Genomic DNA, 16,294 nt, shown 5'->3' with positions numbered 1-16,294 from the left:
ATTTTACTTTCTTGTAGTAAATATGAGCTCCATATTTATCTAAAAGAAAGAAAAAAAATCTAAACTGGTCTTCGGAACACAGACAAAGCACCAATTATATTTAACTTGATAAATTTGTCCCGAACTTACTTAGATTTACTGATACTAAAAAAATATAAACAAATCAAATTCAAATCTACGTTTTACAAGTTGTGTTAGGGCCTAGCTTCAGTTGGCTTGGGTCCATGTCTTGTAATGGTTTTTTCTTCATTTCTGAAAGTAGAAAAATCAAATGATAGTAGTGCTCACCTACTAATGGCTAAGTAACGCATCCGTCATCAGTAATCACGGATTCACGGCATGTCAAACTGGGCATTGGACATGGAAACATAATCCCCCAAACCTCTATCTCTGTCCCATTTTTTGAGACCTGTACATCATCTGTGCATTTTCAACCTCCTTATGAATACAGAAGCCGCAAATTCAGGGGACCCTTGTAGTAGTTACCATAAAACAATTATTGTCCCGAAATTCTCGGACAGTAATCAAATTGAAGTTGGTTGAACCACCAGTATTGTGACAGCTATCTTTCCAATGTAAACTGAAACGGAAGAACTGCAAATGCTATACTTCAGAGGCTTCTGTAAAAACCAGCTTCCCCGGATCTTTATTTACTCTTGAAACATTACAGCATTTAAGTAATTTTTGAGATCAAAGGGGTTCTAGGTTGAACGTTAGTTGGTGGTAATTTGTGTAGTCAATCTCGTTCAACCGTATACAACATAGGATCTGCTCAGGCAACTCTTCCGCCTTGTTTGCCTGTTCCCTCACAATTTTGCAACAAAATCTAGATTTATTTAATGGATCTAAATGAAGAAAAAAAATACATATACGTTATTGTGCTGGATTGAGAGAAACTTACTTGAATTGTTAGGCCAAAATCCAAGGTGCAGAGCTTCAATCTGTCTTGGAATTGTTCAAAACCTTTCCTGGATATATAACTGAATCTATGCATATCCAAATCAATCTCGAAATAATTTTCTCCCTGTAAAAATTTCAGAAAGCCGATCTCTAAGAAGGAATGCATGATGATAACAGCAGCTGGTATTTTTCTACTATGCTAGTATAAATAAGTTGCAATTTCTTGAGACAGAGGAAGTAAATCCAATATGAGTTGCAGTGTATCCCATATTCCCATTAGCGGAATAATATATTGTTGTTTGCACTTTGCAAAAGAACGGTAACCAATCAAATAAAAATACCCAAAAAAGAAAGGAAAAGGGGAAAATCTGTATTGATGGTTCAGTTAGAATACAGAATACGGTTTAAGTGATGAATTTTTATAAATCCAGAAACTATCAACAATTTGAGTAACTCTAGTGGTCTCCATAAGCAAACTATAATACTCTGAATACACTCTCGTGATGATTAAATAAAATCTCTAACAATAACTGATCCTAGATGTGGCAAACACGTGCAGATAATTAAAATGTGCAGTTAAAAACCCAAAGAAATGAACAGGATATTAATAAAATATTGATGATAATAAGAACTAAATTATGGGTATGAATATTTTAAATCAATTGTATTTAACGATTCTAAGTCATTTATGGACATCTTTCTCTTCCTTTCTTGTGCTTAAAATTAGCAAGCTCCAAGCTTAATGATAAAATATTTCCAGTAATCAAAAACTAAGAATGGAAAAAAATTGAGTGGAGAATCCAAACTGAACACGAAGAGGAAAAAAAAAATGTGAACTACAGCAATCCAGCATGATAAGTTGGAGATAGCCATACCAGGTAAAATTCATGTTGAGGGCGAGAAAGAACAGGTTTTTCATTGTAAGCCTGCATGAGTTTTTTCTCAGTTGCACCTAGATGAAGATCCTCTACATTTACCACACGCCCCAAGATCTTTAGCCTTTCCCGGAAAGGTACAATTGTATCCACTGGGAAACCTTTTACCTTTTCTATTTCATCATCAATTAGCCTCTGTTCCCAGAGAAATGTGCTTTAATAAACTTGTGTTGCAAATTGAAATAAATGAATCAGCTCAGTTCAACAACTAGCAAATTAAAACTGGAAACAGAAAATGACAATCAGTCCATCATACTCTGATATTTTCTTGAAAATGGAGTGGAAGTTCTTTCAAGTAATTCTCCAAAAGCTTGAAGTATAAAACAAAGCTCATCCCTTTTCCATCCGTTTCACTTTGAAAGAGTGTGGCAGGATACAATGGAACCTGCAGAAACCATAAAAGCAAGTTATAAAAAATATTAAAGAATTTTTCTTTGTACACCATCTAGGCATCCTACTATTTGTTTAAAGATGTCATGGTCATGAACTTTTCCATCTTAGGATATTTTTTTTTTCATTTGTACATACAGAGAGGCTGTTTCCAAGATTTGAAACCTGGTCACCCAGGTGCAATGGAGTAATCCAGCCATTGTGCCAAGGCCCACCCTCATTTCCTCAAATTAAACTTGGACATAAATTTCATAGGAAGAGAAATTTAAGGCAAAAAATGGAAGTCATATGCCATAGGGTATGGAAGCATTAATACTTATACCCTTTCATCACATGTCTAGAATGAATTTAAAAAGACCAAAATTAGATATTGATACTGAGTAGAGATCATCAGGAGTAATATACAAGAATACCTGAACATTTACAACGAGGACAGGAGGCAATTTGCCAGATGAAGTTATAGAAGGTAGGTCCACAAACCGAGCAATGTGATCAATTTTCCTTGGAGATAAGAAGACATCAACGCCAAATGGGCAATATGCAGCATGATTTGGAGCAAATTCTTTCTTCTTATCCCTGCCGCAAAAATTAAACAAAATTTGTGGAGTGTTTACAGTGAGAAAAAAAACTACAGATGATTAGTTCAAATAAAAATTAATAACATTCAACAAAATATAAATTAAAGGATACTCACCTAAAATAATTCTCTCCCCGAACTTTGAATGTACAAGGTTCAAGGTTAGACCAACAATCAGACATTTTCTTATCTATTGGGCAAAATGGAACTTGGGAACCTGCTATTGGTCTTTGCAGAAGCACCTTTGAAGATACTGAGGCAGAAAGACAATAGAGTATGTTACTGTCAAAAAATATTTCATGTTAAGCCAACACAATGCATGTGAATCCAATAATCAATAATTTACGGATATTAGGATCCCCAAAAAAATAAAGAAAAGACAAAAAATAGTGCATGCAGAAACTTTAAAAAGCATAGAAAATAACTAATATACCAAAATTTCTTGAAGAAAAATCATGCTGCCCCACAAATTTGTTAGCAGGGTTGAATGAACTCCCCAACAGTGATACTATCCAAGGAGTTAAGTTGTACTATGCCTATGTAATGGCAACCTAACAAGTTAAATCCTTTCCTGAAAGAAATTCCTTTTATCTAGAAAATCTCTCTAGAAAAAGAATAATAATAATTTCATTTCAGAAACACAAGCACTTCAGTAAGAGGAATGCTAGAAAGCAATACCAAAGGTGCAAAGTACTTTCACCATTCACTACAGACAAGGTACGACTCATGAAAAAGTAGGTCAACCTGGTTCTAATCAGTGGACCAAGCCCTGAAGTTATTTTTGCACCTTTGGCATTGCTTGCACACATTTATACTTTTCAAAGTCAATCTAGCTTGTATTGAGTGATCTGAACATGATATGTCATTATACAGTTAATGACTCCATATCCCAAGGTTTAAGAGTAAAGAAAATTCAAACCATCCCAATGGCATGGATTCATGGTATTGAGAGATTAGATTATCCATAAAGCTACACTGATAAAAGAACGACAAGCACAAAGCAGATTCAAATAAAGTTACTGTAGCACTTGGTGGTTTTGCATGTGTCAAAGGAAACTATTCCAATGGCTCAAGGTTCAGATGATTTATAAGCAGGTGTAATTGATAAACATGAGAACGTGGAACAATATTACACTATCTAAATAATTTAAATTAATATATCTACTAGCAAACCATTTCCCATTGATCTAGAGACAAGTTTGTTCCTTAAATAAATCAAATGTTCTTCTCTTCCAACTTATTCTGAACTTAACTGAACAGAAGCTTTTATTGGGGCAGAAGGGTTTAGAGACATGTACTCTCTTCAATTAATAAAAATTTAGGATCTGTTTAAAGTAACAGATGATTGTATAGACAAAGATACCAACAAATAACATTGCTGGAAAGTTAATATACCACAAATCATCAGAAGAAAATACACACAAACAAATGAGATAGATAAAGCTAATTTATGATGCGGCAGAATGAGAATTATTACAAATAAAATGCATGCTGAGAAATAGCTCAACTAAGTCTCTGCATAGAACACAATCTTTCAGATGAATACAAGGTCCAGATTCCAATAGAAAATTTATGTTTTCACACGTAAAATTGTAAACCGAATGCTTGAAATGAGTAATATATCCACATGTAGCAGTTTAACAATTCAAAGGTATTAGGGTTTTTTTTTTGTCCACTTTAATAATCTAAAGGGAGAAATCCATAAAAAAATAATAATAATCTAGCACAGAGTCAACAGAGTACCTTAAATTGTGAACTGGGAACTGTGAAATCAAAATTATGTGCTTCAAACATTAGTACATTACATGTAACAGATATTAATCTGAGCCGTGTGGAAATTAGTTATCCTCAGACCTATGTTATGCAAGCATGGCAAGGAAACGGATGGATATGGTATCGGATGTGAAACTTACATTAAAAGTTGAAATATCCAACATGATACAACACCCCTGTACAGGTATCAGGATATCATAGCCTCATACACAAAATGAAGAAAGGTGGCTGGAAAGTTACCAGGTCATAGCAGCTGATTATAGCTTGAAATCTTAACTCTTGAATATGAACAAAATGTTTCAAAACATGATCAGAAATTGCCTCCATCTGTTATTAAAAAGATTTCACAGACTATGGTATGGAATAAATATTGTCATAGCAAAAGGAGAATGGGTCATTTACTAATATGCAACATTTCCATCTGATCACAACAGTCACACCAAATAATTTGAATACAGTAACGAAGACATTTGACCAGTAACCAAGTTTTGAAATAAAAGAGTTCCAAGTCTAATGACACTTACATAATGTGGGATTGCCATGTCCTTCCCTCCATTTGAAGGAAAGTTTCAACGAAGCCTTTCTCCTCGTACTTGGTGGACCAGGACTTAGAGATTTTCTCTTTTCAACTGAAGAGACAGTAGAAGCAAGACAAGGCAAGCATGTATTTGGTAGAATTCCGCAATGGTCAAGCATTCCTCCTTCCCCTCTAGCAGTGATCTCATCAACAGAGATGCTAGAAATTCCATCACCGGATGCAGGATGCTTTCCTTCATTTAGAAGACCATCAGATTTCAATTGAGAATCAGCATTGTTTGAATGTACGATTCGGGAGTTTTCCTTTTTAGCCACCTCACTGCCAGTTTGTGAAGGGATGCAAGAAATATTTCCATTAAAATGTTCGTGATTAGCATCTTTTACTGATGTAATACTAGATGCAGATGCAACTTCGAGGCCATTCAGAGACAAGGTATCTGCAGAATTAGAAAATATACGCAAATCAATAAAGCAGAACTGAGATAGGGCACAAAGTCAAATGGATGCTTAATGAGCTTCACATCCATACCATCCTGAACACTGTGGAAATCATCTTCACAGTCTGATTCAAGTAGTGTGAAAGAATCAAACCATGCCTCCTCAGTACTGCCAGCTGATACCATGAGATCACAACAAAAACCATGTCAATGGTATAAATAAACTTGTATGTTCCTTGGATATTAAACAGATGTTCCCAGAAATATATGTTCCATGATAAATAAACCTCATGCAAAATTTCACGACAGCTAAAAATTACCAATTAACCACTTTGCAGGGGATAGGCATGATTTCAGAATGTCTAAAAGTGCCGATACAAGATGCATGGAAACATGAATTCAAAAAATATATATTAGATAAATGATCAAAAAGAGTACTTCAACATATATCATCAGCTTTCCCCAGTTGCAAACTATTTGTAGACACAAGGAACAGGAAAAAATAGCTAGTCTTCTGTTTGGGGTGTAGAGTGAAAAATATTGTATTTCAAACAGTTTTCTCTTTCTCATCTCAAACTAAAAAGTCCATCTACAAGGAGATACTGTGTTTCAAACGCATAGGCAAATATCCTGATACCTTGACAAAAAAAAATGCTCCCTTCTATACTAAAATTGAATTTGGTAAAACTGAAAAGATTCTGAATGATCCGCATTTGAATCAGATAAAATCACTCAGAAGTTCAATTCCAGAGTTTAGTTTCCAGATATATACTATAAAACCTCTCCCAATATGAAGAAAAAACTTATGCAAAGAGCAATGCAGAGGGCCTTAAGCAATAAAAAATACTTAAAATGAGTTTTCTTTTTTCCGGTAGCTAAAACCTAAAACACATGCAACAACCTCTCAAACACAAACATCCAGCATAAAAATCGTGAAAACCGACATAAAACACAGAATTCCCGGAATAAAGTGCAATAAACAGAAGACAGAATCAATAATTTCTCAAACGGAAAGAGGGAAGAGAAATTAGAACCTTGGAAAGACGGATTGTTGTAACATAGATCGGGCTGGCCGATCACCGTGTTGACTGAATCGATTGACTTTCGCGATGAAATTCGCCTCTTGATTATTCTTCTTCGCTTGCGAGCAGACTTCTTTGAAGAACTTGATCGCTTGCCGACACACCCTTCCGGGTGCGACACACAACTCCCCATACCTCTCTCTCTCTCTCTCTCTCACACACACACACAGAAGCAAATCAATCAATCATACAAATTATTAATTATTCCTCTGCAGCTTTGCCCTCCGCTAACCACAGATATGAAAAACAAATATTGAAAAAGCAAAGGTGGGATTGTAAAAGGAGAAATTATGAGAAGAGGTGAGAGAAAAAGAGCCTACAGTTCCTCTTCTGTTATTTTCCTTTCACTCTCAATTCAAAATCATCATTTTCCAATACCCTTGTATGTATTGTTGGCTTACGCTCTGCTCCTCAGCGAAGTCAATAAAATCTCACACCATGACTATCGGCGGTTGCCCGCGTACGACACCTTCCCTGGGAGCGTGGGACCCCATAATCACGGTCCACGCTCACTCGTTAATGTACCACGATCGTATATACTCACACGTGTGCTCATATCGTGTCGTAGATGCAGAGCTGTCATGTGTCGACCACGATGTTGATTTCACATTTCAGCCGGCGTGTAGGTGTAGTAGGTGTTGTAGTAGCCTAGTAGGCCTTACCTCTTACTCCACGACCACAAGTATGCTGTACGCGCGTCCCCATATCCCTCCCTCCACAGCTCCGCTGGGTTGTCATAATTATTATCTTTGTCGCGCCACGAAGTGCTATACTTGATTATGCATGTATTTTTGTATAAGGGATTGTTAATGGTATTTTTGTAATTATTTAGTATAATTTTTTATCTTTTTTATATATTTTTATATCACTCCCCTAAAAGCTTAACGTACTTTTGAAGGGAGGTAGGTAGTCCAGTAAATCAAGAGCATGTAAAGGTTAAGCATGAGATTCCCTTGACACTGAACTGTGTTTATGTTTGTCATCCATTAATGCAATACAAGTTGCCTTTTTGTCTAATTTGTGTGTCGATCTTTTTGCCTTTTCTTGTATTGTTGCTTGTTATTTAGGCTTACTCGTAGCATTCAAGTGCCACACGGGCTCTAACGACTAGTCCCGTGATAGTTGGTTTCAGAGCGAGAGCTCCTACACACACATTGGACCCTGTCTTTGCCCCTGCTTCAGCACAATGAAGAGCAACCCTGACATTGCCGATGACATATTACACGGGCTGCATCAAGCCTACAACACCAATGAGGCTCCACTCGACGATCCTGCCAAGACGCAAGCCCCAAAGGGCCACACAACTAAAGCTAGCAAGCGTGTTAAATCTGTAAACCAACTAGCTAGCATGGACATGTGCATCCTACGTTGCGAGGCAACAGTAGGTGAGACCCGAGACCGGGTCGACGAACTCCATCTCAACATGGAGACGGTAGAGAATGCTATGGTGGAGCTGGAGAGTCACTTTAACGGAGCCCACCGAAACGTCCAGAACACTATGCAGTAGTCACAAGCCAGCTCTTCCCAAAGCAACCTTCAAGGCTTAATGGACAACTTCCAAGTGTAGTTGGATGAGATGAGGGTCGAGCTGACAATCATGAAAAGAGCTATGGTCAATTCCACCATCCCCTCATATGCTCCATCCACCCACATCAAGGTGTGCCAACCAACTCCATACTCCGATGCTCGTGATGCTCGGGAGCTTGAAAACTTCTTGTGGCAACTTGATCAATACTTCTTTGCGAATGGCATCCATAATGATCAGACTCAGGTACGTACAGTTGCCATTTATTTAAATGATATTGCAATGTTATGGTGGCGTAGATGTTGCAAGGACATTGAATGTGGCACTTAGACCATCAACACGTAGGCCGATTTCAAGAGAGAGATCAAGTAACAGTTCTTCCCCGAAAATGTTGAGTACTTGGTACAAAAAAAATTGAAGAATTTGAAGCACCAAGACTCATTGCATGACTATGTCCAAGAGTTCTCGACCTTGACCCTTGAGATCTTCGACATGTCTAACAAAGACCTTTTATTCAACTTCATGGATGATCTCAAACCATGGGCGAAACTCAAACTACAACGGCATGGGATGAAGGACTTAGCAACAGCCATGGCGGTGGCCGAGCAACTAGTTGATCTAAGGAAGTCAGAAGAGGAAGACCACCAACCACATAGCCCGTGTACCAATAGCTTGAGTGGGGGAGACCAGACATCAACTTCTACGCAAGGGAAACCAGTGCCTACTAACACGCCCAGCAATTACCAACAAGGGAAGAAGCCATAAGGAGGCCCAAGCTATCAGGGCCATCGGTTCACTAGGAGACCGACTACTCCTCATGTGCCTTGTTACCTTTGCAATAGGAAACATTAAACGAGTGAATGTCCAACACAGAAGAAACTCACTTCCCTCATTGCCAAACTCAGCGACAGTGAAAAGAAAGATGAGGAGAAACCCACAGCGGCGCCAAGAACAGGCTCCTTCCAACTCATTAATGCCATGGTTAAGAAAGATGCCACATCCAAGCAGCCCAGCAAAGCCCACAAGAGGCTGAAATATGTAGACATCACCCTCAGCGGGAGACCAACCCAAGCCTTGGTGGATGTTGGGGCCACCCATAACTTCATCTCGCTTGCGGAGGCAAAAAGATTTGGCTTAACCACCACCAAACAGATAGGGTGGATCAAAGCTGTCAACTCAGGGGCCAAGGGAGTCAAAGGCATGGCTTGTGGGGTAGATATCCAAGTTGGGTCATGGAAATGACCTATCAATCTATCTATAGTACCTTTGGATGATTTTCAGGTTGTCTTGGGAATGGATTTTCTTGCACAAGCGGAAGCAGCTCTCATGTCACACATAGACAAGTCTGTTCATCTTGGACGATTGTTCTCCTTGCATGATTCTAGTGACAACAGCCTTGAAGGAACATGGGAAGCAACTTTCGGCCCTGCAATACTATCAGGAAGCAGATACCCACAAAGCTAGCGCCATGCCTACAAGGAAGACTCTGTCTCAATCATCTCACATCAGCACTGGGACGGGTTGGGAAGTCATCACCAGGAAGAAGTCTCCCCCAAAGCCATTCCAACATCAGCACCAACGCCAATACCAATGTCAGCAACAGCACCAACGCCAACATCAACATCAACAACGGCACCAATGTCAGTGCCACGAGCCGACATCATAGAAGACTCCTAAAAGACCCAAGGTCGTCTCCAGCCACAACCAGTTCCACTATGACCATCATCGGGGAGAGCGAGTACCACCAAATCCACTTAGGTACCTTGTCCGCCACCACAATGATCAAGTCAACCCTCATAGAAGCCTTGTGAGGAGCAACCCTTGGGAAAAAAAATCATCAAAGGGAACAATACCCAAAAAATCCAAACTTTCATTTTGACCTAGCCCTGGCTAAAAACCCTCCTAACACCAAAGGAGAACAACCAAAATCCTACCTTGAAGCAGCCAGACAAGGACTTAACGTAGGGACTAGCCATAGGTTTTCCCACCATCTAGAACACCCTAAAGACTTCCACCCATCATCATGTCAAGGCCTTTGAAGAGATAAACTTCGTGGATCAGCTAAAGAACCCTCCTTCTTCAACAGCAAATTTGAGCCTCGAGCAGAAGCTAGTTTTCGAGGACAAAAACTGAATTGAGTGGGGCATACTGTCACAAGTGTTCTATTCGTCGCGCCATCAAGTGCCATCCATCGTGCTTACAGCTGCCACTCCAGTGTCCAAGTGTGTGCCATGGGTGGGCTATGCATGTACTTTTGTATGGGAGATTGTCAATGTCATTCTTGTAATTATCTAGTATGATTTTTTATCCTTTTGATGTATGTTTATGTCACTCCTTCAAAAGCTTAACGTACTCTTTGAGGGGAGGTAGGTAATCGAATGAATCAAGAGCATGTAAAGGTTAAGCATGAGATCCCCTTGACACTGAACTGTGTGCTTATGCTTGCCATCCATTAATGCAATACAAGTTACATTTTTGTCTAATTTGTGTGCCATATTTGTTGCCTTTTCTTGTGTTGTTACATGTGGTTTAGGCTTACTCGTAGCATTCGAGTGCCGCACAGGGCCCCAACGACTAGCCTCGTGACTCGGAGTCAGTTAATTTAGCGGGTCGTCGGGGCCACCCTTCTTACTCTTCTTTTTACCCAAACTCCAAACCGGACCGAAATTAGCTGCGCCAAATTGCAATAAGCGGTTTTCTTAAAACCGACGATCATCCAGATCCAATCCAGCACACGTGCAATCGGAACGGCCCAGACTGGTTAACCGGTGGACCACAATTACGAGATGGTGATGGACTGAGGAACGTAGTAAGCATTCGTTGTTCACGTCCATCAATGACAATGATAGAGTCGGAGAGTTGCGGATAATCAGTAAGGTCCAGTGCTCCAGGCCCATCAAAGGGACAAAGTTACGTCAATTGGAATTTGGAATTGGGCCCAAGTAATGGAAATGGGGGTCCAATTTAAGACATAAAAAACGGACTAGTGGTAGTGGCTAGAGCCAAATGGGGAATGGACATGAACGGGAATGGGTCCACAAACAAAAACGTCCAATGGACGCCCACTAAAGTTTCTTCGTTGATCTATGAAAAATATCTGGTACTAACGGAGCCGATGGTGGTTCAGAAACTACCCTTAGCTGTTGCCACATGGACACATGGACGTTTCAGAAACAGAAATTGTTATGATATTCCACATTGTATTATAGTTGTAATTTGGAAAGATCTAATAACAGCTGGACAATCATAGCGACGAGACCACATGATGTGATCGCGAGGAGAACGTACGCCTCACCAGTTGTACAAAATGGTTTATGATCTCAATTTTGAGAAATTTATGGTTCAGTCCATCTCGAAATTTTGTAGGGAATTTTCGACTCCTTTTCCACCTCTGATTTCAACTGTAAATCTACAATAATTCAAAATTATAAAGAGCTCCATTTATAACATTCATATCTTAAAATTTTATTAATTCTTATGATTTTATTTACCCACACCTCCACCTACCGTTTACTACCTCGTGAATTGTGAATTTTGATTCATTTCCCCATCTCCCAGTTTTAAAGTTGTACAAACTGTAATCTATTGGTAGACCCCCCCACCAATAAAGTGCATCCTATCCGAATTTGGCATAGGCAGGATTAAGTCTACACCTAGAAAATCCTAACTCCACGGGATGGATTGAATTATTAAAACCCCTAAAGCTTATAGGGTGATATTTTTTATTTATTTATTATTTTACTTTTTGGAAATCCATGGTGTTGGAAAGACATGGTATGGGACAAGCTTTGATTTAAAACATTTCATAATTTTCATTAAGGTTGTGTTTAGTTTGAAAGGAAAAGTAGGAGAAGGTAGGGAAATACCTTTACAAACCTTATATAGGTTTCTCTATCTTTTCCTTTCTTTCTTTGCCTTTTTCTTCAAATCAAACATAGCATAAAACCGAATTAATTGGTCACGACTTACCACTTCTATAAAATAGTTGATTGTTAAGTGTTTTCAACATCATGTCTTTCAGTACTATAGTCGAATCATTTTTTAGGGAAAATTCCCAATAGGTACCCTATACTTTAGGCCGAGTGTCAATTTAGTACCCAAACTTTAAAACGCGACAACCTAGTACCCAAACTTTTATTTTGTGACAATTTAGTACCTGTCATTAACTCACCATTAAGTGTCATGGGAAAACACACTCCAAGTAGAAAAGCTAACATTTTCAAACTCCAACATTCCATCACCACCACCACTTAGTGACATTGTCTTGCATAACTTGGTACTAGCTAATTGTCATAAAGAATGACCGACGGTCTTGAACTCTTTATCCTCCCACTACCATGATAGTGGCTAGCAATGAGCCCTTTGGACTCTGTTTCATTTTCTTGAAAAAGAAGATGATGAATAGTGTATTTTATTTTCAAGGGTAACTTAAATCGCACATGGAGTCACGTGATATATATAATTGATGATCCATTAACAGTAGGTACTAGATTATCGCAAAATAAAAGTTTGGATACTAGATTGTCGCATTTTAAAATTCAGATACTAAATTGACAATCGCCATAAAGTACAGGGTACCTATCAAGAATTTTCCCTTTTTTTTATTTGGCTTAAAAAAGCATAGAGGTGTCAATGGAGCTTGGGATCTGCTCCCAATAAAAAAAAGCATCTCAACTGACCTAATATGATCTATATCCGCACATCAGCCACACCTCACATCATCTTGGAACCGTGTTAGGACAGTTTTCCTTGAGATGAGATCCAACTCGTATCCCAATTAATAATTCAATTGATCTATTTTACAGAATTTCTTAATAATCAGTTCAGGACTAATCAACCTAACCCATTGATACAATATTGTATTTATATATAAGAATATTCTTTCTGTTAGATATTTATTAAACATTAATGGATTGAGTGAGAATGATTAGATGGTTGTTTATAGGTATCAATGATTTATAGTCGAGCCTTGTATCATAATAATGATGGATTTCATTAATATGTGAGACTACGTTTACCAAAAGTGAGACTGGTAGTTTGGTAACAATAGCTTAATTTATTTCTATTTTCATATTATCCCTTTTGTTTCGAAGCCTTGTATAAGAATTTAGAATACTTAAACGTGATTGCATCACATTTAAGTATTGAACACAATAGATAAGTCTAATAAACTATGCTTTATGCTTAGCGTGCAGGAGGAGTTATGTTTCAGAATTCAAACAATATGAACCCCACCCTCCGACATTAACAGTGGAATCAATCGGTGACGGTGACAGTATACTTGCCAAGTTTTATTGTCAACCTTCACCAACCCTTTAGGTTTCAACTTTCAACTTTGCCAGGTCACAAAGACTTTTATGCACCATTGATTGCGTGTGTATTTTTCAAAGGAAGGTTTGGAAATAATGCAAATATGTATTTTGCATTTTCTCCATACAAATGTAAAGTTGGGTTAATTTTGCATTAATAAATTTATTTTTTTTATTGAACAACTTTTAGCTGTACCATCTTGATAAACTAATATACCTATTTTCACAAAAGCCCAATATGCTTTCTTTTTTTCAATGTAAAATTATATCTCACTTTCTATATAAATATGTTTTGGAAATTATATTTTTTGTTATTATCAATGCATAAATGTATTATTGTCAAACACCAAATATTGAATCATCGAAATGCATATTTACATTAAACCAGCATTTACACTCTATTTACACTATTTCCAAGTAGTTACTTCCATCCAATCCCTGCTAGTTGAACATTCAAGACTAGACTCTGAGATAAATGTCTAAACTTGACCAGTCCAAATAGACAGAACGGCTTGAATTTTGAACATGGGCTAACCATTCAGTGCACGAATCATTGAATTCTTTTGATTCATGGTATCTCAATTTCCATGAAAATAACCCAGGTTTAAATCTCCCAATACCCTCAATCTTTTGATTTTATAATATGAAAGTTATCAAACTAGCAGGCTTGAAAACTGTCCGGGTTTTCAATCAGTTCAATCACGTAATAAGTTTCAGAAATTTATTAGAACAAGCATATCAATAAAATAAAATAAAATAAAGGCTCAGTTTGGAAAGAGTACAAATATAAATATGTACAGTACAAATACATAGAAAATAATAAAAAATATAAAGTTTTGCACTCCACATATTTATATTTGTACTCCTTCCAAACTGAGCCAAAAGAAAAACAAAAATCATAGAAGTCAGTGGGTTGTTCTATGTGGGGTAGGGGTGTTCACATTAAATGTCAAACCAACCAAACCGACCTGATCCAAATTATCCAATCTGAGTTGGTCAGGTTTTTAAAATCACTTAACAGTTTCAGTTTGTGTGAGATATATTTAAATAATTATTAATTAGTCCCTAACTTAACCCTTTATTAGTTTTTTTATTACCTTTTTGGGTTTAACAACCATTGCTTTCCTTTTTTTTTTGGAAACAAGCAACCATTACTGTTAAGGAGTCTTGGAATGGATAGATACGTTGGAAGTTGGGACTGTTGAAGTCTTCAACTGTTACATATTGTCTGTTAGAGTTTTTAGAGCCGAACCGATCAAAGGTGTTCACATTGGACTGTTTAAAACTAACAATTTTAATTGTTATATAAATCAACTAAACCAATAAACCGATCCAAACCAACCCTTTATATTTAAATTGGTTTGATTTAATCAATAAATAAACCAACTAAATCGAATCGATTGAAGAAAACCCAACCTAACCCATAAACACCCCTAATGTGGGGAATTAAGGGGAACAGGAGCCTTTTACACATTTTTGCTTTTTGGAAGAGAGCGAGGAAAGCCAATTAAACAATAATGCACTAGAGACAGTATGGACTATTGTTTTTGTCCTTTTTCCTAATTGCTATTCGCTGGTCTTGTAATGCTTTTTACAGAAACGGGGAGAGGGGAAAAATGCAAGTAAACTAACAGCATAATAACCAATAGGCATATGTTTAAATTATTTATACTATTATAAAATAGATACTTAAATTTGCAGGTCATAAAGTTAAATTTGATAGCATAAAAGGTAAGTAAAACAAAAAGGTCCAAAACAATCCAAATGGCGGATTCGCAATGAGAACCAATGAAGATTATGGAATTAGATTCAGTTAGTACATTGTTTGTTTGTTTGTTTTTTTTTTTTTTGGGTGTGGGGGGGGGGGGCACATTTTCAGGAAAGATGTCAATAATCCATTTAGGATATGTTTGGTTTGAAGGATAAGGTAGAGAAAGAAAAGGAAAGGAAAATATGTACAAACCTTGTAAAAGTTTCCCAGCCTTTCCCTACATTTTCCTTCAAACCAAACAGTCTTAGGGAGAGCTATGTTGGCTGCGTATTCGAAGCTCAACCGGCGTATTGAAAGACCGCTTAGCGACAGAGTGAGCTAGACAGTTCGCAGAGTACTGTCTGCTTGATAGAGTAACCGGCAAAAATATCTCTGAAGATCAGAAATGTCTGATAGAGTAGATCCAACCATAGAAAATCTCCAGAGATTGGACTTCTTAATTGCTTCCACCATTTCGGATGCATCAGTTTCGAAGATGAAATTGTTGTTGGCTGGCTTGGAGGCTTCAATATTTATTCTTAAGTTATGAATAGTTTTGGTCCAAAAGTTTGGTTATGTTTAGATTTATTAGAAAATATAGGAAAGGAGAGGTGGTGTGCCAACTCCAAGAGAAGAAAGGGAAAAGGGAAAAATGGCTATACTGTTGCGTTCTTGCCTCTATTTTCTAGTTAGACAGCTGTTTCGGTTGGGCATATAATATATTTCAACTCAAAGCGGTTATATTGTATTAAGGCTACACTTCAAAGGTTGTGGCGTTGTGGGGTTGTGCCGGAGGACAATTGAAGAATCATTCTGATGCTTTCCCAAAAGACAGCCCAGGGAAGAACTATGCTTAGCTGGTCTGCTTGTGTATGATGGCATCTAACGTGGTCATCAACTCATCAGGCCCTCCAAACGACTTTTGCTAACAAAATCAAAGCCTTCGATCAATTGTCGTCGCCCCATCTTGAATTAGATGAAGTGACGTTGTGTGAAGCCACAACATTACATTGGTTTTAGTCCTGCCCTAATACCGTGTCACAGCAAAATTGAGCTCTCTACCCTTGGCAGTTGGCTTG

The 16,294-nt window shown here is 37.7% G+C and overlaps 1 protein-coding gene across 3 annotated transcripts; it reads right to left on the bottom strand.

Annotated features, from left to right (window-relative positions):
- Window positions 1-65: 65 nt before the first annotated feature.
- Window positions 66-7,305, bottom strand: LOC148863003 (uncharacterized). 3 transcript variants are annotated; one of them, XM_088980109.1, is made up of 9 exons: window positions 6,584-7,305; window positions 5,642-5,725; window positions 5,100-5,549; window positions 2,920-3,055; window positions 2,639-2,801; window positions 2,092-2,220; window positions 1,776-1,970; window positions 902-1,024; window positions 66-826 (listed from the first exon to the last, which is right to left on the bottom strand). In XM_088980109.1, exons 1-9 carry the CDS (start codon window positions 6,762-6,764, stop codon window positions 773-775), a joined length of 1,515 nt encoding a protein of 504 aa, XP_088836235.1. In that variant the 5' UTR covers window positions 6,765-7,305; the 3' UTR covers window positions 66-772. The 3 variants fall into 3 exon arrangements, with proteins under 3 accessions (XP_088836235.1, XP_088836236.1, XP_088836234.1); XM_088980110.1 differs by having other exon boundaries at window positions 66-805; XM_088980108.1 differs by having other exon boundaries at window positions 66-798.
- Between the last annotated feature and the right edge of the window lie 8,989 nt (window positions 7,306-16,294).

The sequence above is a fragment of the Nelumbo lutea genome, chromosome 3 (assembly GCF_056320005.1).
Source record: "Nelumbo lutea isolate HS-2025 chromosome 3, American lotus-T2T, whole genome shotgun sequence".
NCBI lineage: Eukaryota > Viridiplantae > Streptophyta > Magnoliopsida > Proteales > Nelumbonaceae > Nelumbo > Nelumbo lutea.
This window is presented reverse-complemented; position numbering and strand designations above follow the sequence as displayed.